The sequence below is a fragment of the Sesamum indicum genome, linkage group LG4 (assembly GCF_026168435.1).
Source record: "Sesamum indicum cultivar Baizhima isolate 11 linkage group LG4, ASM2616843v1, whole genome shotgun sequence".
NCBI classification, from domain to species: Eukaryota; Viridiplantae; Streptophyta; class Magnoliopsida; order Lamiales; family Pedaliaceae; genus Sesamum; species Sesamum indicum.
The window spans coordinates 20,427,555-20,447,710 of record NC_142660.1 but is presented as its reverse complement, the minus strand read 5'-3'; the positions used below and the strand labels follow the sequence as shown (position 1 = coordinate 20,447,710).

Sequence of the window (20,156 nt, the reverse complement as noted above, 5' to 3'; positions counted from 1 at the left end):
TCCCATGATCTTAAAGTGTGTTGTGTTTGCTGAACAGTAGGTGTTGGTTATATTTGATTTATTTAATATTATTATTGTAATTCGATAACAATCAATTTTAATTATATTTTGATTTACGGATGATTTTTTTTTTTAAAAAATAAAGCGTAAAAGAAATGTTTAATATGTAAAAGAGATTAATAACGTCATAAATTTGTGGATACCACATATTTATTTATTTGATAACTAATTTTGAGAGAGATGATAATTATATAAATTTAATTAGTCTTAATTAGGCGGCTAATACAGAAGCATAATTAACAATTAATAGTTATGGATTCCATTTAGTGTAATGTATTCTTAAGTAATTAATTAATTCAATTCTTGAATCTTTCATACTAATTATATTTAAAACTTGGCAAATAGTTCAAATATATGATAATAAATAAATAAATAAATTGAGAGACTGATTTCTCAATTAGGGTTAATTGTAATTTGGTATATTAAATAATAATTAATTAGTACCTTTCTTATTTATATCATCATTGATGACCTAACAACCTTAGGGCAAATTGTTTTAAATAAATTGAGTAAGTCAAAGAACCTAAATTAACCTAATTTCTATCCCATGGTTTTGTTACCTCATGACCTTAAAAATTTTATGAAATTATTTCTTGGCTGAATTACAGGACTTCCTATGAGGCATGACGTAATTATGAATATCTCTTATTATTTAAAAAATTACAAATATTCCTATTGATATTTGATGAAATTATATAATTCTTGGATGGAGGTACGAAATTGCCAATTATGTTCTTACTGTATTTTTTAAAAAAAAATTGGACGGAATGGATGAATTTTTTTATCCATTTAGTCAATAAAAAAATTATAAAATAAATAAATTATAAAATCTTGGTCTACAAGAGCATTTTGATTAGTTTACCACAAAAAATGAATGAAAAACTAGCAGAATGGACCAATTGTTAGACGGATGTTAAAATTATGGAGGTATTGGGATATTCATAATAATGCCGAACCTCATGGAAAGTCTTGAATTTGAATAAACAAACAACTACATATAAATAAATTAACAACTATTACTAAAGAAAAATTAAAAACTGATACATTAATAGAATTCTAGTCCATGACCTCATACTAATAGAATTCAGTTTTATTGTTAAATAGATTCTAATATTAGTTGATCATAGAGTAAATAAGTCAAGATTAATATTCCCTAAGGTTATAGTTATAATTAATTAAAAAAAAAAGAAAAATTTCACTTTTAATTTACATAAAAATTGCATTTTTCATATTGGAAATATTAATCATATAACAGAAAATGGCATGTTTTCTTCATATCAAAGCCAAAATCGTTTCAAAATGACCAACGACTTAATAGGTATATAGTTACAGGATTAAACATATTAATTTTATAAATATTACATTTTTCCAAAAATGTAATATTTATATACTTAAAGGACTAAAAATAAAATCTTAGCTTAGTGTCTACATAGAACAAAATAGTCTTACATACCCCCATTATTTGGGTATGGCTTGATTTGACAATTTGCAAAGAGTTGACTTCTCCTACATATGTAAAATTCAGCAATTACCTAATCCCTAAAACATTTACTTTAAACAATATATCTACATGTCTCAAAATTGTGTGACATAAGTCACAAATCCCCTAATTTGATTTTTCTTTTCTTTATCATAAATTATTCTTTAATTTTTATATATTTTCATGATCTATGTAGGTTTACATATTTTTATTATTAAATTATACTCATGCATCACTTTTTCCATTTACACATACACCTATAAAAAAATATTATTTTAATATAAATTTTATATATTTGAAATGAAAATTAAGATATAATTCCATTTTATAATAAAGAATCTTAATTATGATGATATATGTATAAAATTCGGATCTGTCTAAAAGATTTGTTATATTTACCTGTTTAAGGAGGTAAGTTGCTTTATTTTGAAAATATATATGAAAGTAAATTACTTTATTTTTTAAAATACAAGAAGATAAATTACTATTTTTTTTTTATAAGGGGATAATTTGAACATTTACAATAGCATAAGAGAGTTACTGCATTTTTTCCTATAAGATCATAATAATAATTTTCAATTAAGAAAAAGAAAATCCAGAATGGGATTCCCACTATAAAAATCATCTCAAGAATTCATTTCCACTTCAATTTTTTTTCCTCAAACAAAACAAGAAGCGGTTCCTCCATGGCTGATCCCATGAGCTGCACAGCCTCAGACCTCCTCCCCCTCCTCGGCGGCGCCCCCAACGCCACCGCGGCCGCCGCCTTCATATGCACCCGCTTCGAGGCGGTCTCCGCCAAGCTCTCGGACGCCACGTACGCCATCGACAACACGTACCTCCTCTTCTCGGCGTACTTGGTTTTCGCCATGCAGCTGGGGTTCGCCATGCTGTGCGCGGGCTCCGTGCGCGCCAAGAACACCATGAACATCATGCTGACCAACGTCCTGGACGCGGCCGCCGGCGGCCTGAGCTACTATCTCTTCGGCTACGCCTTCGCGTTCGGAGGCCCGTCCAATGGGTTTATCGGCAAGCATTTCTTCGGGCTGAAAGAGTTCCCCGCGCCGGCGGCGGATTACAGCTTCTTTCTGTATCAGTGGGCTTTCGCCATTGCTGCAGCAGGTGTGTATTAAATTACGATTAATGTGTAATTTTTCATCTGCTGCGATTACTTTTACTGAATATTTAATATTTGGGATAATTACACTGTTTAGGGCAATTACACATACAACCCTTATAATTTTGAAAAATTATATCTAACACCCTATGATTTGCTTCCATCTATTAACAAAAAAAATTATATTAATTCTTAAGAGACTTATTACTGAGTTATTGCAAGTCAAATAAATATTTTTTTATGATCAAATTACCTTCATACATCTTCAAGCATTAATGTATGAAAGGAGGTATATTTTCACTATTATAAGGATAGTTTAGTTCGAAAAAAATTGTTTGGCCTGCAATAAATCAGTAATAAGTTAATCGATGGTAAATATCAATTTTCATTCATTTTTCTGGCTAATACTAGCAAATTGAGTGAATTTTGACTAACGAATAAACTTATTTATTAGATGGAAGCATACCTCATGAGTGCTAGATATAATTTTCTAACCACAAGGGGTTTATGTGGAATTACACCAAACTTCAGGAAAGGGGAGTGTAATCATCCCTTAATATTTTCATCCTTTTTACTCTCAATGATGAGTCGTGGATTTATGCCACCCTCATCAATTATAAACATTCACTTACGCTGAGATAATCGTTAAATTGAAAGAAAATAGACAAAAGTACTCTTAACTATTAATAATAGGATAAAATACACTTTGTCCCTTCTAAATTATTCTCGATATAATATTTATTCTTAAACTAGCAAATATAATAATTATCCTGTAAAGTTTGACAAAAATACCCCTCATGTTTTGAATAATTATATTATTCTTAAAATAGTGTAGCATTTTGCACATTAAATCATCACCAAATTATTTTTTAAGTTTAAAAATAAAAATAAGTCAAGAATTTAAATTAAAAATAGAGTAACAAGTTAATATATATATATATATATATATTATATTGTAACACTCCCTACAATATTATACTTAATTATCGCTAATTATCATACACTTTCCTGATTACAACCCTTCTTATAAGATATTTTCAGTTATCAATATAATATATAAACGTCTCATGAGATAATAAGCATATTCAAAAGATAATATTTTACTCTCTCCAAACGTTCTTATTTACAAAGTTCCAAAGAAAAATAACGCAACAACCAGTTATACAAGATTTTAAATGCAAATCGGGCTAGAGATTGGCATATTTAATATTCTCATAACAAAAGTTTTGGCTTTAGATGTCATGGCTAAGCCATCTATTCACAATAACGACATGGTTCAAACTCCAATAACTAGTCAGTGTGATCTATCTCCGAAAAAAGTACATGGCAAGGCGTGAGCTGCCCACTCAGTAAGTATAGTAAAACAATCGATATACATATATATATGTCACAAGTCAAATATTATACAATCATATCAACCAACTAATATTCGTCAAATAATACCAGTAGATATAAGAAATCACAAATGCTCATAATCATATATCAGTTTTTGACATAATAGTGACATTTTAGTTTATTTTTTTAAGGCTTTGCTTAATCAAACTGGAGTACATTACTCAATGGCTTTACCGACTATCAACCTCATCTCAATCACAATATTTCCTTTTTTTTTTACTCGATATCACACAGCACACAGCTTGTATGATATCCCCATCACCAATCATATTACACAACACACAACTCGTATGATATGCCACATCATTTCCACTTATCAATTACAGCACACAGCTCGTCATTAATCATATCATCATAAACCATTGCAGTATGCCCTTCCCTAGTTAGGTAAGTCATCTTTTATTCCAGTTGACAATAACAATATCATTAACTTCATCAGTAAGTTCAATGACCACTTGTAATATTTTTGTCATTAAAATTATATCTAATATAATGCACAAATATTTTTTTTCCAAAAGTGATGTATATGTTGGTAATACACATTTATTTATAAGGGTAAAAAAGTAATTTTTATATATAGCCATATAATAAATACACAAACTCCACCACACTACATAATTTCTAGCACCATTATAAATACTCAAAATATTATTTTTACAAGAGGGTTACTCTCTCCAAAACCTAATTTCACCTGGTAAGTTGTTGTGTCAAGAGTATAATTCCCATTTCATCCTTCATCAAAGTCACAACCACATAAAAAGGTACTAAAATTGATATCAATACTTGACAATTATAATGTTAATTTATTAACATTGTAAATGAATAAAATTAGAAGGAATAAAATGCAGTCAACTCGTGTTTTTTGTCCGAGACGGCGTACTTTAGAGGTATAAAATGTATCTAACTCTGTTTTTCTTTATTACATATGTGATCAGGTATTACTAGTGGATCAATTGCAGAAAGGACGCAGTTTGTGGCATACCTAATATACTCCTCATTCCTAACCGGTTTTGTGTACCCAATAGTCTCACACTGGTTCTGGTCTGGTGATGGTTGGGCTGGGGCGGCTAAGTCCGATGGAAACTTTCTATTTGGCTCAGGAGTCATTGATTTTGCCGGTTCAGGCGTGGTTCACATGGTTGGTGGCATTGCCGGTTTGTGGGGAGCACTCATTGAAGGCCCTAGGATAGGTAGGTTCGATCGGACCGGCCGGTCTGTTGCCCTACGTGGCCATAGTGCCTCACTAGTAGTGTTGGGCAGCTTCTTATTGTGGTTCGGCTGGTACGGATTTAACCCCGGTTCCTTTCTGACAATTTTGAAGTCGTATGATACAAAGGGGTCCTACTACGGCCAATGGAGTGCAGTCGGGAGGACGGCTGTCACGACAACATTGGCCGGGAGCACGGCCGCCCTGACAACTCTTTTTGGAAAGAGGTTCTTGGTGGGCCATTGGAATGTGATTGATGTGTGCAACGGGTTGTTGGGAGGTTTTGCTGCGATCACTTCAGGGTGCTCGGTAGTTGAGCCCTGGGCCGCTATCATATGCGGGTTCATGGCAGCTTGGGTCCTAATTGGGTTCAACAAGTTGGCTGAGAAATTGAAGTATGACGATCCATTGGAGGCAGCCCAACTTCACGGTGGTTGCGGGGCGTGGGGTGTGTTGTTCACTGGACTATTTGCAAAGAAAGATTACGTGAATGAAGTGTATCCGGGCAAACCGGATAGACCATACGGGTTGTTCATGGGTGGTGGTGGGAGGCTCTTAGCAGCGCAGGTTATCCAAATCTTGGTGATAATTGGGTGGGTCACGGCTACAATGGCACCACTCTTCTTGGTACTCCACAAGCTGAGGCTACTTAGGATCTCTAGTGAGGATGAAATGGCCGGAATGGACTTGACAAGGCATGGAGGGATGGCCTATATTTACCACGATGAAGGTGAGAATTCCAACTTGCCACAGTTCAAGATGAGGAGGATTGAGCCAACAGATACTCCGACACCCGACCATACATCCGACCACCCCCCACATATTCGTGTGTGACATGAAAAAGTCGACACTTTTTTTGGAGTGAATTAATACGTCTTATAAAGACATGTGAATACAAGTTCGGATATGGTTATTGAGGATGACAAGATGTGAATGTTGGCCATATGAAAGGATGTTTTTGCCTTGTGTTGGAGCCTCTAGGAGATCGATTAAGGTGAAGTTTGCTATTAGGACATCAATGTTCAAGTGGTTTTCTACATTGATATGTTTCTATATAATACCTGTGCATTCATGTATAAAATATTTCCTTAAATATACGCTTCAATATAATTATGTGCACATGGCGCGAATCAAACAATGAGAATGCCCCTATAGACTGTATAAACTATACGTGTAGTGTTACTTCACAGCATTCGTTCTTTCTAACACAGAATACAAGATAAATACATAGACTGTAAACAGTCCTCTAGTAAGCTAGCAGATAAGGACTGTAGACTGTAGTAATGAAATTAGGAAAATTAACTGTGGAAGCAGGGTTCAGACACCGAACCAGTGCACATCATACCAAGATTCACCATACATTTCAGCTCTAAAATGGCATAGTCAGCAAATGTTGTTCGACCCCATCTCATTATCTGGTTCCGACTGGTTGAGCATGAGCAACGTCAAGGCCATGTGACCATATTGAATGAAATCTTGATTCCCCCAGAATGGATACCTTTGAATGCAAACTAAAGTAGATTAGAATATTTTTGTCCAAAATCCCAGATAGGGAAACATGGCAATCAACAGTCTCATAAGAAGTGGAGTATCTCCCTTTATTCCCCTGCGTATTTTTACTGCCATTTGCGCTCTTGGTTCATTTGCATTTTTAACAGATGCAACACGAGGTTCCTCATCCACTCTTGGTTGATTATCTAGCTCATCCCATCCATTGAATCTTTGTTGTTTACGTTTCTCATTTTTGGTACAAGCATTATTTGCATCTACCCATGACTTATAATTCCCGGCTTCCTTTCCCTTACGAGTTTGGACTTCTTTTTCTTTTCTCACTCTGGTATGATTTTTGGCTCCAGCAAAAGGCTTCTTCTTGCTTTTAGGTCTTGGTCTTGGGGGTTCATCGGCCGTCCCCAATAATGCTTCAGCAGCCAAAGAAAGTGCTGATTGGGCAAGGGGTAGTGCTAAGGCCATGATGATAGCGTTAGGTCCAGTTCCAAGCAGCAACGAGATGATAACTGCAGGAATCATCCACCCAAAGGCTCGAAAAATCTGCAGTAAAGCTAACTCTATTGCATCACAAAATGGAAACAAAATTCCTGGCACGAGTCCTTAGCATCATGTGTAGTGAAATATTAGCTGAAATGAGCGCCCATAGTCGACCATCTTACTAATGTTTACAAAGAAAATTTTATAACAATGTCGTGAATGAACAATCTATTTACTGCAGCAAAACTGACAGATGGTTGATGCATTAAACAATTATGTAAAGAACAGAATCTCTACATGCTAAAAGAGATTATGTAATAGCACAACATTAACTCGAACACAATAGCAAGAGATAGATTATGTAATGAATAGAATCTCTACATGCTAAAAGAATAGGGCACAATTAACTAGCAAAAGAGTTTAAACTTGAGAAAAAGCCTCAGATAGACCTTGGATAATCTAAATGTCTTAGGCGTCTATAAATGGATGACTATAGTAAAGCGAGAGACCTATTAATTGAGGTGTAACGGATGCATAAAGTAGAGCGAACAGAAGCAGATAAAAAAAAAATTGCTAATTACGTTCGATACTAAGTACAATATATCCAGAATGGCCACAAAAAAGAAGCCGACACTTTGCCGCCTGCTTAAAGCACCAAGTGAGACCAAATACATGATTATGAAGAAGATTAGCAAGACTGACATGAATTATTTGAAATTAGAAGGCGATTCAGTCTATGATCTGTGGTAAGAACTAGCTTTACCAACCCGATTCTGACTTCCAAAACTTCAATCGAACTTGCCCGTCAACCTCTACCAAGATTATGAAAGATATCAGCTGTGAAAAGCAACAACCTCCGAGTATATTTGCTTCTCAACAAAGATTACACTGTTATTTCAACTTATAACCAGAATGACTAGATTGTCGAAAGTTAGCCTGAACTTGAACACGAATATGTGGACGTAGTCAAATGGGAAAATCGAACTGCCTTATATGTGTTTTACTCCCATCTGCCTATTTACCAAATTGCTGGCAAGACCAGGAACAGAGCTATATGTGAACTTTAGAATTTAAGACAGGTGAGTATAAAATAATCAAGCTCTGAATTTCTCATATGTCTGTCAAGATTCACCACAACTCTGGGATAATATTATCTTAACTCTACACTAATAGCAGTTAAAAAAATCAAGCAAAATTGAGTTCAAAGGACTACCTTCAAAACCCAATTAAATCCAATGGAAGCTTCGAGAATCCCAAACCCTTCGTCGTCTTCATCGTCATCTTCTGCACCGAAATCATCAGACCACCAAATCCTCTCCTTCGCGCCGTTTCTGAAACTATACTCAAACTCCTCATCATACTCGTCCGTCACATAAGAGTCTGTAAATCTGGACCTCTGCCTGGGGTTTACATTCTTCTCCCAATCCCACCGCGAGCCGCCGCTCCGGCCACCAGAAAAACACCACCACCAACGAATTTTACTATTACCGTATCCACCATCCAAGGACCGACCATAACAGTTGTGGCAAATTGAAACGGGGAAATGGCAGAGAAATTGAATTGCTTGAGAGCCCATCAACAGTGGCGATTCAAGAAAGCTCCATTATCAGAGTAATGAAAATAGAAAGTACAATAATTCCATCACGAGGTACAATATTGCGATGCAGTAACTTGATCCACTAAGCCAGTTTGATTGCTGGTTGGTCTTCAACTGTTTTTGAGCTGAAAAAGTAGGAGATGTCCATATTGTCCCTAACTTTTCACATATGTACATATAACACCCCTAACATATTCATTGTTACAAAACCTCCAAATTTAATTGGCTAAATTCCACTTTACACATGTGTTTGTTGAATTAACAAAAAACTCCTTGTATTTAATACAATAGGCAAAAAATCTCTCTTAATATTAAAATTCTAGACAAAAAATCCCATTCTATTATAAATTTATGGAAAGTGGTGTGTACGTGCGGATGTTGTACCTCGTTCTCGATTTCAGCCGTTTTGGTTAATATTTTAGTCTATTTTTAATTAAAATGCCCCTTTTTTTCACTTATTTTTAACTTGGTTTGAGTATTTGTATTTCTATTTTCATCTCTAAAAAATTAAAAAAAATATAAATATATTTATTTAATAATACAAAACATTATATAAAAGTTTTAATATTCAATAATTTAAATTAAAAAATTGAATTACAATCACAATATAAAATTTAAAAATAAAAAAATGTGGATATTAATAAAATATAAAAATTATACATTACCAACTAATTTAAATATTATATACTTAAAAATATTAAATAAATTATATTTAAATTTATTACATTATAAAAATTATACATTATTATTTTTTATTTTAAATTTTTTTAAAAATATCAAAAAGATAAAAATATACTTTCTATACATATTTATATACATTATTTGTTTTATTTCAAAAATTTTTAAAATATATTTATATGAAAAAAAATACCAAAAAAATATAAAAACTTACATTATAAAAAATAATAAACTAAATTTTATTTTTTTAAATTTAGATATGGACATGAATATAAATCTTAAACAATTATAATAAATTATAATTTATAAATTGATTTAAATAAAATATTTTATTAAATTTATATTATTTTTTATAAATGATATTTATATTTAAATTAGTATTATATCAGACAAATTATTAATTAAATTTCTAATAATTATAATAATTATCTAAAATTAGTTTTAATTAATTAAAATATATATTTAATGATTAATTAATTAAAAAAGAAAAAAGAAAAAATTGGGGACGTCCGCCGCCCCTATCTCATCATCACCCTCTTTCTCCTGTCTGGGCGACGACGGCATCTCCAAATTTGGGGGTGACAGTGAGATTGTCAGCCCTTTTTTTTTGGGCAACAACTCTTTCTTGTTGTTGGGAGATGTCGTCATCCCTAGATCAGTCACAACAAGGGCGGGGCATGGCAATGGAGGTAGGCGGTGGGGGTTGGGGAGGCTGGGATGGGAGTAGGGTTTTCTTTTTTTTTTTTTTTTAAAAAAAAATTATATATATAAAATGATAATTTATTTTTTATAGTTTTTAATTATTTATATATAATTAAAATAGGACATAACGGTCAAACGATGTAAAGCTTTAGTGCCATTACACTTCAAAATAAAAAATGGCGCATGTGTTGAATTAAAAAAACACAGGGGGTACTTTATCGATTTTTGAAACAGGATGGGGGGTTTTCGTTGAGTTTTCAAAATACAAATTTTTTTTTTTTTGCAATTTAGCCATATAATTTGTGCTAAAGTTATTTATTATCTTTCAATTATTATTTATATAAATTATCAAAAAGATTATTTTATTTCATTAGCAGCTTTAGCCTTATTGGCCTAACCCCACCTCTTTCTCCAATCGAAGTCAGACTTGCGTACTCTGAGACTGTTCTGGGAACCTACTTGCCCTACTTCCCTATCGACAAAGAACTCTGCAATGAATGCCTATGATGTGACTAGCAGGGCAGGTAGAATGGAAGTCGAGTGAGGAATAGTCGAACTTTTACGTTCAATAGTTCAACACTGATAAATTGATGAAACAATAGCCGATCCAATAGCTGCTTCAGCGACTGCAATAGCTATAACAAAAATTGAGAAAATGTTTCCTCTTAATTGACGATTATAAAAAATATCAAAAAAATTATAAAATCGATATTAACTGAATTTAATGTAAGTTCAAGACACATACGGGCTCTAACCATATTTCGACTTGTGATAAATCCCTTGATACCAATAGAAAATAAATAGGCACTCAAAGCAAATATATGTTCGAGCATCATGTCACTTTTATAGCTAGTCACTTGCGTTACTTGAAATGATACTATCTGGCTATCCTAGACTTCGAGCAATCGCTTGAGTTCTTCCTCAGGCCCCCCGTGAGTCCATGGAGAATTAAAAGATTACCTGAAGATAAAACAATAGAAAAGATATGTTGAAGAACGGGGAAGTGATTCTTCCCTTATCTCCTTTGAGTGATACCCTTATCTCCTTTGAGTGATACAAGTGGTTTAGACTTTCCAACCTCTGAAATTTCCACTTCAGCGGGTCAGCCGATCAAAACATAGAGAGCGCAGTTCCAGCAGAAGCCTAATCAAACCGAGAGTTTATATATTGCTATTTCTTTTTATTATCTAGTCGATGCCAAGATGAACAAAAGCTTAACACCTCTCATTCTTATTACTTTTTCAACGAATAAAATGAAAAATCAAAAGGTCGTCTTATTCAAAACCCCAATTATGATATACCTTCTCTTCCACTTCATACCTAGGAACGCACTGTTTTTATAAAGATAAGCGCACTTTCACATCTTCTTAACCTGAAAATGGCTGGGGAGAGGATTGCAAATTTTATATCATCAAAATAAAGATGAGCTAATATTTTAATTTAAAATAAATTCTCTCTACTCTAAATTTTAATCTTTTTTATTTTTCATAAGCAAAACTTGGTTTATACATTTAATATTCAATATTTTTAAAAAGGATTTTCATATCTAAATATGCTTTAGAATGTGTTTCCAAGCAGACTCTTGATGCCCTTTGACCTTCCAAACAATCATGCTTTGCTGTTTAGAGTGCAAACCTAAATATCTTTGATTTATTTTTTAATAATTATTTTTGAAATTTAATTCAATCAAAACTATATCTTTGAAATAAAAACTACAATTTGTTACTTTTAATTCAACCACGATTATTTTTTATTTAATTATCTATTTTTCCATGCTAATCAAATTATAATTCTTCATTTGTCTTTAAAACGTGGCGAGTTTAGAATTTAACTACAGTATGTGTAAATAATTATGGTTCATGACCCATCTTTGGTAAGCCCAGCCCAAAAAGGCCCAACACCTAAATCTCACTGGATAGTCTGGATGGCTCTCAACCTAGCCCACACTACCTTGGCCCATGACCCGACCCACCACCTGGCCTATTACCCGACCCAAGTTCTATCCTATTTAATCTTAACCCTAACCCTAATCTCCCATTCTTCCGCCTCCCTCTCTTCTCTTTGTATATGTTCTCCTTCTCTTCTCTCTTTGTCGCTTGGTTTTCTCCTCCTCATTTTCCCAAAGGTTTTGAAATCATTCCACCGCCTCCTCTTCTTCTCCGCCTCTTTAATGTTGCCCTTTGTATAATCAATTGTTAATCCAAATCTTGTTATAATTTTTTTAATTAATTATTTCAAGTTCATTATATTAGAACATATAGCGATTGAAGCACACTTCATGCGCGTGCAAAAAATTATTTTTTTATTATATATTAATTAATTGAATAAATATAGAAGAAAGACAAAATAAATACTTGATCAATTCTGATGCTAATCTAAGAGAGTAAGCCCTTCACCCTTATAAGAATAATTTTGACACATAACAGAACCTAAGAGATCATAATCATATAAGAATTATGGGCATCTCCATCATGTTTATGACAAAAAATCAAGATTTCATATCGGCCCATGGACGAAGATGGCTTAGTACTGTCCTAGCTACTGCCTGACCTCCCTACTAGGTGGCAGAAAACCATTCGACCAAAAAAAAAAAAAAAAGCAAACGGCCACATAGGCTATGACAAAACTCAAAGACGAAGGCGGATATAACGCGTGCCCTAACCACCCCTTGGGAACTTGCGGATTATCTGACCGAGGTTCCCTTAGCTAACGGGATTCCTTGGAAATTCTTACCTACTGCCTCCTATTTTTTAGGGGATTTATCCTCGAGGTCAGACTTCTTCACCCGCTGGGGGACTATGGCTACAAAAGCAAGCCTTCCCCCTCGATTAAAAGTAACACATTTTTGCATTACATACGCATGAAAGCACTACAAGAACACTCTACCAAATACTCTCTTATCATCTTTTAAGCACTCATTTCTATCTTATGTTGCTTAATTCTATTTTTCCTCAACTGTTTATTGATCTGAGTATAGGAGTGTTAACATTTTTTTTTCAGGTCTCCTTTCCCGACTTTTCAAAAAATTTAGCCGGAACCTCAAGTCCGAATATCTATTTAGCGAGCGATTCTTACTCGCATCACTACCCAAAAAAATTCCATAATCTTTTCGAATCAAGCCAAATCTTGTCAACTAAACACACAATCCTTCTCGAGCTTGTAGAAGTGTAGCAAAATTCAGTTGTTGTCTAAGATACAGAGAGAAGTTCAATTTTTCGGAAATAGTATACGTCTCATTAATTGATTCAATATATCAATAATTCAAATCAACGATATTGCAAATGAACAAATTATTTTTCATAAAAAAATAATAGCAATTTATTCTCCTCCCCCTATATTTTTTAAAATGAATCAATTTACCTCACATTTTGAAAAACACAAAAGGGCAAAATGCCGCTTATTTTCATAAAATGATAAATTTACTTATTTTGCAATACAACAAAAGATTTACTTACATTTTTTTTTAAAAAATAATAAATTATTATCAAAATACACATATATTTATATTTTTAAAACTCGAACTCATAAAATTTTAATCTTATCAATTCGGCAAGGGTTTATGTCCCCTGGATCCTACAGCCAAACAGGGCCTAATCTTTCTGTTGGGTTGCAGTTACTTATTTCAACTGTCTACGGTTTGAGCCCAATGGCTTCACTTTCGGGTCTATATATATAAATGGGCTGAGAAAGGTAGCCATCACTTCTTAGTTTCATCCGTCGAATTTCTCCAGTTGAAAGAGACTGTACTGCTCCTCCGCCATACACCGCCCCCTACTCCTCCGCTGCCGCCACCTTCTCAACAAGAAGCCAAGAAATCCAATCAAGAAGAGCATAAAGTCCATAAGAATAAGAGATTCATTGCGATTTTGATGCAAAAGCTGTTCCATTTCTCCAAAACCCTATTCCCACTCTCGCTAAATTTGTTGCCAAAACCCTCGTCCGCTTCTTCTCCGGTGCCTCATTCTTCAGTGTTCGTTCCCTGCTTCCGATCTTACAAATCTGCGTCAACCACCGGTGATTTTATCAAAATCTCGATGGCATCGTCGGCAACGGTGAAGTTGCCGGCGTCACCGATAGAAGAGGGTTTAGGGAGGAGATTTTGGATCAAGTTTAGAAAGGAGTGGACCCAAGCTCTCTACACTCCTTTTGTGGTCAGTTTGGCCGCCGGAAATCTCAAACTCGATACATTTCGCCATTATATCGCGCAGGACGTACATTTCCTCCGCGCCTTTGCGAAAGCGTTAGTATTCTACAACCGTTTTAATAGTTTGTTTTCCCTTTTTGCCTGTTTTAGTTTATTGTGTTTTCGCTAATAGGGCTGTCTTAATGTTTGTTTCTTTGTGTTGAGTGTAGGCTTGTTGAAGTTTCTATGGTATCTTGGAATGTTAGTATTGATTCTATGTCAGTTATTGGATAGTTTTCTTTGTTGGTTTTTCTTTATGAATTCATTCGTCAAATAGTGAATTTTAGTATAAATATGGGTTTTCGGACTGTCAACCTCTTATCATCTTGCTCTGTTATTCTTTTTATAGGTTTATTTGGTATACAAATTAGGATTCATTAGTAGGGATAAAATTGCAGTAAAGCGACCATATTATCCACTTCTTCTGCACAAAACATATACTCATTACATTATTTGTTATTCTTGGGATGATAGTTTACTGGGAAAATGTGGGAGAACAAATAATCGGGAAGTGTCTTCTTTTATCTTCAATTTCAGGAATAAAACAAATAACAAATTATCTTAACCAGTTTCCTATAGGTGGTGATGCTTCTTTATGCGGAATGCTATTCTCGTTCTTCTTTCCACCTGCCATTATTAGTTCATTTCTCCAGCTGATGACTTGCCAAGTGGCAGAGGAGCAGATTGACACAAAATTAAAACACACAAAATCTTTTACAAATGAAAACAAAAATATAAAGACACGGGAGATCCACAGTTTTTGGAGGGCAATCCATCACCTATGGATTCAAAATTATCAGAAAGATTTTCTTTGACCAAGTTGCCAGATGTTGTAACAAATGTAAATCTAGGTCGCCACAGGCCTAGTGTCCATGTTTTGGCTTCTGTTTCACCCTCTGCTGCATGTCTATGATGTCAATTGTGGTCAAAAGTGACAGGATTTCTTATATTCATAAAAAAAATGTGCATCAGGTATGAAATGGCTCAGGAGTGTGCGGATGATGATGATGCAAAAGTTGGGATTAACGAATTGCGGAAAAGTGTTCTAGAAGAGCTTAAAATGCATGATTCATTTGTTCAAGTAAGTATGGATAAGACTCTGCAGATGCATATATGCATGCGGATGCTTTATGCATTTTCTGGTATGAAACGTTGGTTTCTATGAACTGATATATTGCTTTTGTTGTATTTACTAAAAGAAAAGGATAGATTTACTCAAGATAAAAGCTGCTAGTCGCAATGCCTTAGGGCTTGGTGATAAACCAGAACTTTGAAGAAGATAAGTGTGTTAATGTCATCAAATACTGAACAGTGGAGTTGTAGTTTTCGGTGAATTTGTTGTGAAGAAGAATATTTGTACTGAAGATGTCTTCTGAAGATTAGCTTAGGCCAGAAGGAGATGAGTCTAATCAGATCAGCCTGCTTGTGGCTAATTCTGTTAGTTGTTTCATTATTTTTGATGGAACCTTTTCTGTTCTCATACCAGTCCCCCTTCCCCCGCACACCACCCACCCATACACAAAACCACTAAACAAATACATAAATGCTTCTGAATTATCTTGAAAGTTTGGCAACAGATTCACGTATGCTCACCTTTGTTAGTGTACATGCTCCTAATTCAACTTCTCATTTTCTTTATTATACGTTCTCTAAAGAATCGCTGTTTCCTCTGATCAGTATCTATCATGTAATGCAACATGAGCTGTGCTGTCTTTCGTTATGTTGTTTGGGTATCATGTGCAGATAAGTTTTCCATTCTGTAACGGTTGTCCGTATTGGAATATGCAGGGATGGGGTTTTGATTTGCCCAAAGAGAGCACTCCACACGCTGCAACTGTTAAGTATACAGACTTTTTACTGGCAACAGCCTCTGGAAAACTTGAAGGAGTAAAAGCTCCTGGTAAACTGGCCACTCCTTTTGAGAAAACAAAATTGGCAGCTTATACTCTTGGTGCTATGACTCCTTGTATGAGGCTTTATGCCTTTCTGGGCAAGGAGTTGGAGGCATTTCTGGATCCCAATGAAGTTCATCTTTATAAGAAATGGATTGACAATTATTCATCTGATGTTTTTCAGGTTTGTATTACTAATGAAAAACCCATCAGGGCCTCTTTGTTGTTAACAATTGACTTTCTCAGTCATGAAAAAGAAATTGGACATAGTGTTTACATCTGAGCAAGTCTGTTTTGTTGATGTAGGCTGCAGCTTTGCAAACAGAGGACCTTCTGGACAAGTTAAGTGTGTCTTTAACTGGGGAAGAGCTTGATGTCATTGAAAAGCTCTATCATCAAGCTATGAAACTGGAAATAGAGTTCTTCCTAGCTCAGCCGCTTGCTCAGAAAACTGTTGTTCCTCTATCTAAAGAGCATAATCCGGCAGAACATTGTCTCATGTTATTTTCAGATTTTGATTTGACATGCACTGTTTTGGACTCATCTGCCATCTTGGCAGAAATAGCTATTATAACCGCCCCAAAATCAGACCAAAATAAATCAGAAAACCAACTTTCTCGGATGTCTTCAGTCGAGTTAAGAAGTACATGGGGAGAACTTTCCAAAGAATACACTGAAGAGTATGAACAGTGTGTAGAAAGCATCTTGCTTTCAAATAAAGGTGAGTGCATTATAGTATCTCCCTCTTAAAAGAATAACGATGCTTTTTCGTCTTTACTTATGATTTGGCATGTGTATGACCTGAGGCTTGAGAAACAACTGTGCTTTGCAGTGGAAAAATTCGATTATGAAGGGCTGCGAAGAGCACTCGAAGACCTCTCAGATTTTGAGAAAAAAGCAAATCTGAGGGTGATAGATTCTGGGGTGCTTAAGGGTCTGAATGTCGATGATATAAAACGAGCTGGTGAACGCCTTATTCTCCAAGATGGTTGTACCAGTTTCTTCCAGAACATGGTTAAGAGTGAGAAATTGAACACAAATGTCCATGTCCTGTCCTATTGCTGGTGTGGAGATCTCATCCGGTCTGCTTTTTCCTCAGGTGAGTTCTTCTGTGGAACGATGGGAGTTTGTATTTATTTATGGATTCAATCAGTTTCAATTATTTATGCCTTATTTGTTTTAATTTACTTATGAGCTAATGATTCCGTTTTCCCATTTGCAAATGAGCTTATTACAACCTATACTACAAAATCAAAACAATTCTCGTTAATTGCTATAAATTAAGGGAAGAGTTGTTGCCTTTACTTATTCATTTCACAAGTTTTAGCATCTGACCAAGTATATGTATCTCAGGAAGGAGACATCTGATTACTTGTACCCTTAACATGCCTTTTTCTTGCTATTGTTGTCTTCTTAGGGAAAGCTGAATTTGTCCATTTTCTTATAGCAAAGTTTCTGTATTGTTCTATCCTGTTAGTTATCACCTGAACTTAGGATTCTTCAAAGGACTGATTTTGTTCCAGGTGTGCAGCAACTTTTTGGTATGCTAATTTTCTCTGATGTCAAGCAGGTGGCTTGGACTCTGTGAATATACATGCAAATGAGTTCATCTACGAAAACTCTTTATCCACGGGCGACATTGTTAAGAAAGTTGAGTCTCCTCTCGACAAGGTTGAAGCTTTTACTAATATTCTGCAGAACTGCTGCAAGGATCAGAAGATTCTGACAGTATATATTGGAGATTCAGTGGGTGACTTACTTTGCTTGCTTGAGGCAGATGTTGGTATCGTGATAGGTTCAAGCTCAAGTCTGAGGAGAGTGGGAAGTCATTTTGGTGTTTCTTTTGTTCCTCTATTCCCAGGTTTAATCGAGAAACAGAAACAGTTTGCTGAGGAAAGTTCATCTGGGTGGAAGGGCCTGTCGGGAGTTCTATATACAGTATCTAGCTGGGCAGAGATTCATGCTTTCATTCTTGGATCATAGAAAACAATTTGAGAGATGTTCATATAATAGGATACATATACAAGCTTGGTGGCTGTTTTTGTCTCAGGCCACCAATCACCTCTGTTGTTTTTGGTACAGGGTCTTCTAATCAGCAATGAGCTGTGTATCGTTCCCTTTGTTTTTTACTATGGGGATCATTCAGAACTGTAAATGCAATTCTTTTGCCTGGTGCTCTTCTACTCGTCGAACCTTTTACTCACTCCTGCTTGAACCCTGCCCCATTCGATGTGTATAATATTGGGTTTTTACATTTGAATGACATTTTGGACTAGTTGGTATGTGGATTCTCAAAACTGCAATTGTATTTGAAGGGGAACTTCTTTTCCATTTCGCAGCTTTTCCTATGATGATTGAATTTTTTGTTTTTCCACATCACAAACGAAGCCATATGTAGATGATGTGCTCTTGTCTTGATACAAAATTTGTTTTAGCAGCATATCTACTTACCTTTTTGTTTCTAATTGCAAATAGTTGAGATATTTTTATAGTTGTTCACTCGATTTTTGGTATTAAATTATAATATAGTATATTTGGACTATACCCTTTGACAATATGACAAAGAGATGAAGCATTTTCATTTTTCTAACCTAAACAACAAAAGGGTATCCATTTACAATATGGTATCCCATAAGGCAAATCAATCTCAACAAGATTCTCATGAGATAAGAAGACAAATCCCCCAACTATTTTTTGGTCATGTTAGGCCCTTTGTGTGATTGATGGAAAATTGAGTTAGACTTCTTACTCATCTCCTCCAATAATTTTTGTTGTTTAATGGATAAAGATTCAAACTTTTTCTTGCCTCCGTACGAAAATTTGTCATTATCAACATGGTGACTTTTGCATTGTTGATCTTCTTAGTGGGTTGGATGGACATTAGTCACTCACTTTTAACCTTGTTGCAAACTTCTTTTCAGAAAAAATAACATTATTTAATTCACCCAATATTATTATTTTATAAAAGTATCTGTCGATGATTCATTGGTTGCAAGTACAACATTAAAAGAAATTGATATGAAACTAAATTCTTATCAATAACTATAGTACGACTCCAACTTTCTTTTTTTTTTTTTGGCTAAAGTATGGCTCAAATTTAAAGCATTTAAAATGGTGTCTTTCTTTAGTGGGTAATTAACCGACTTTGAGGATGTTTGGTTGGAAAAATAAGTGAGAAACTGCTATAAGCTCCTAATAATTTATTTTCTAGTATTATAAGTTTATTCTCTAAAAATATTCAACCACACACTTCTATTTAATCATTTTATAAAATATTTTAAAAAAATTATAAATTCTTATAATACAAAAACATAAAAATTCTCAATAGATGTCTATCATACTTTACACTAAAAAAACTCTTGAAGCCGCCCACAATGCTTTCTACTTCCTTTATTTTCCATGTATAGTTTGGCCAACATATTTATATATGCACACCTTTCTTTGCCCCCTCCTAAATGGAGAGGTATGACCCACAATTCTTGATGGGCTCTCCTCAGATTCCCACTTCAATTTGAAGCAAAGTTCCTTTATTTAGTTTCCATCCACTTCAACAAAGTAAAAATTATTGAATAGGTCCTCTACTATGTTTAATACATTATTATTTTTTTCCTATTCAACCCTTTGTACCTGTCGCCCTTTGTTTATTTCCCTATGAACTAAGCAAATATTATTCTTCATTATAAGTACTCATAACTACTCTTTCAAGCTCCAAACCCTCTTACACATACGCCTATCTTCTTCTTCTCCTTCTTTTTCTTCTTTCTCCTCCTTTAGCTCCAATGATCAATTTTAGGTCATATTTCGTGCCAAGAACCATGTCGGGACCAACGAAAAATGACCCGTCAAGATATCTTTGTGG

General features: G+C 34.5%; 3 protein-coding genes across 3 annotated transcripts; 2 read left to right on the top strand and 1 right to left on the bottom strand.

Moving 5' to 3' along the window:
- The first annotated feature begins 2,130 nt into the window (after positions 1-2,130).
- On the top strand, positions 2,131-6,378 carry LOC148788540 (ammonium transporter 1 member 2-like). The gene is made up of 2 exons (XM_088879503.1): positions 2,131-2,662; positions 4,988-6,378. Exons 1-2 carry the CDS (start codon positions 2,227-2,229, stop codon positions 6,091-6,093), a joined length of 1,542 nt encoding a protein of 513 aa, XP_088735629.1. The 5' UTR covers positions 2,131-2,226; the 3' UTR covers positions 6,094-6,378.
- A 9-nt stretch (positions 6,379-6,387) lies between these two features.
- Positions 6,388-8,963, bottom strand: LOC105161160 (uncharacterized). Its single transcript, XM_011078764.3, has 2 exons — positions 8,459-8,963; positions 6,388-7,308 (listed from the first exon to the last, which is right to left on the bottom strand). The coding sequence occupies exons 1-2, from the start codon at positions 8,819-8,821 to the stop codon at positions 6,781-6,783; spliced, it is 891 nt and encodes a 296-aa protein (XP_011077066.1). The 5' UTR covers positions 8,822-8,963; the 3' UTR covers positions 6,388-6,780.
- A 4,945-nt stretch (positions 8,964-13,908) lies between these two features.
- Positions 13,909-18,628, top strand: LOC105161159 (heme oxygenase-like, multi-helical). Its single transcript, XM_011078763.3, has 6 exons — positions 13,909-14,462; positions 15,378-15,486; positions 16,194-16,481; positions 16,604-17,018; positions 17,130-17,396; positions 17,868-18,628. Exons 1-6 carry the CDS (start codon positions 14,092-14,094, stop codon positions 18,278-18,280), a joined length of 1,863 nt encoding a protein of 620 aa, XP_011077065.1. The 5' UTR covers positions 13,909-14,091; the 3' UTR covers positions 18,281-18,628.
- Positions 18,629-20,156: the final 1,528 nt, after the last annotated feature.

Excerpts from the sequence above, each read along its gene's own strand:
- LOC105161159 (XM_011078763.3), top strand. The coding sequence starts at position 14,092 with ATGCAAAAGCTGTTCCATTTCTCCAAAACCCTATTCCCACTCTCGCTA. Across the intron at positions 14,463-15,377 it reads CTCCGCGCCTTTGCGAAAGC|GTATGAAATGGCTCAGGAGT; the intron begins GTTAGTATTCTA and ends AATGTGCATCAG. Across the intron at positions 15,487-16,193 it reads TGCATGATTCATTTGTTCAA|GGATGGGGTTTTGATTTGCC; the intron begins GTAAGTATGGAT and ends TGGAATATGCAG.
- LOC105161160 (XM_011078764.3), bottom strand. The coding sequence starts at position 8,821 with ATGGGCTCTCAAGCAATTCAATTTCTCTGCCATTTCCCCGTTTCAATT. Across the intron at positions 7,309-8,458 it reads GATTTAATTGGGTTTTGAAG|ATTTTTCGAGCCTTTGGGTG; the intron begins GTAGTCCTTTGA and ends GCTTTACTGCAG.
- LOC148788540 (XM_088879503.1), top strand. The coding sequence starts at position 2,227 with ATGGCTGATCCCATGAGCTGCACAGCCTCAGACCTCCTCCCCCTCCTC. Across the intron at positions 2,663-4,987 it reads TTTCGCCATTGCTGCAGCAG|GTATTACTAGTGGATCAATT; the intron begins GTGTGTATTAAA and ends ATATGTGATCAG.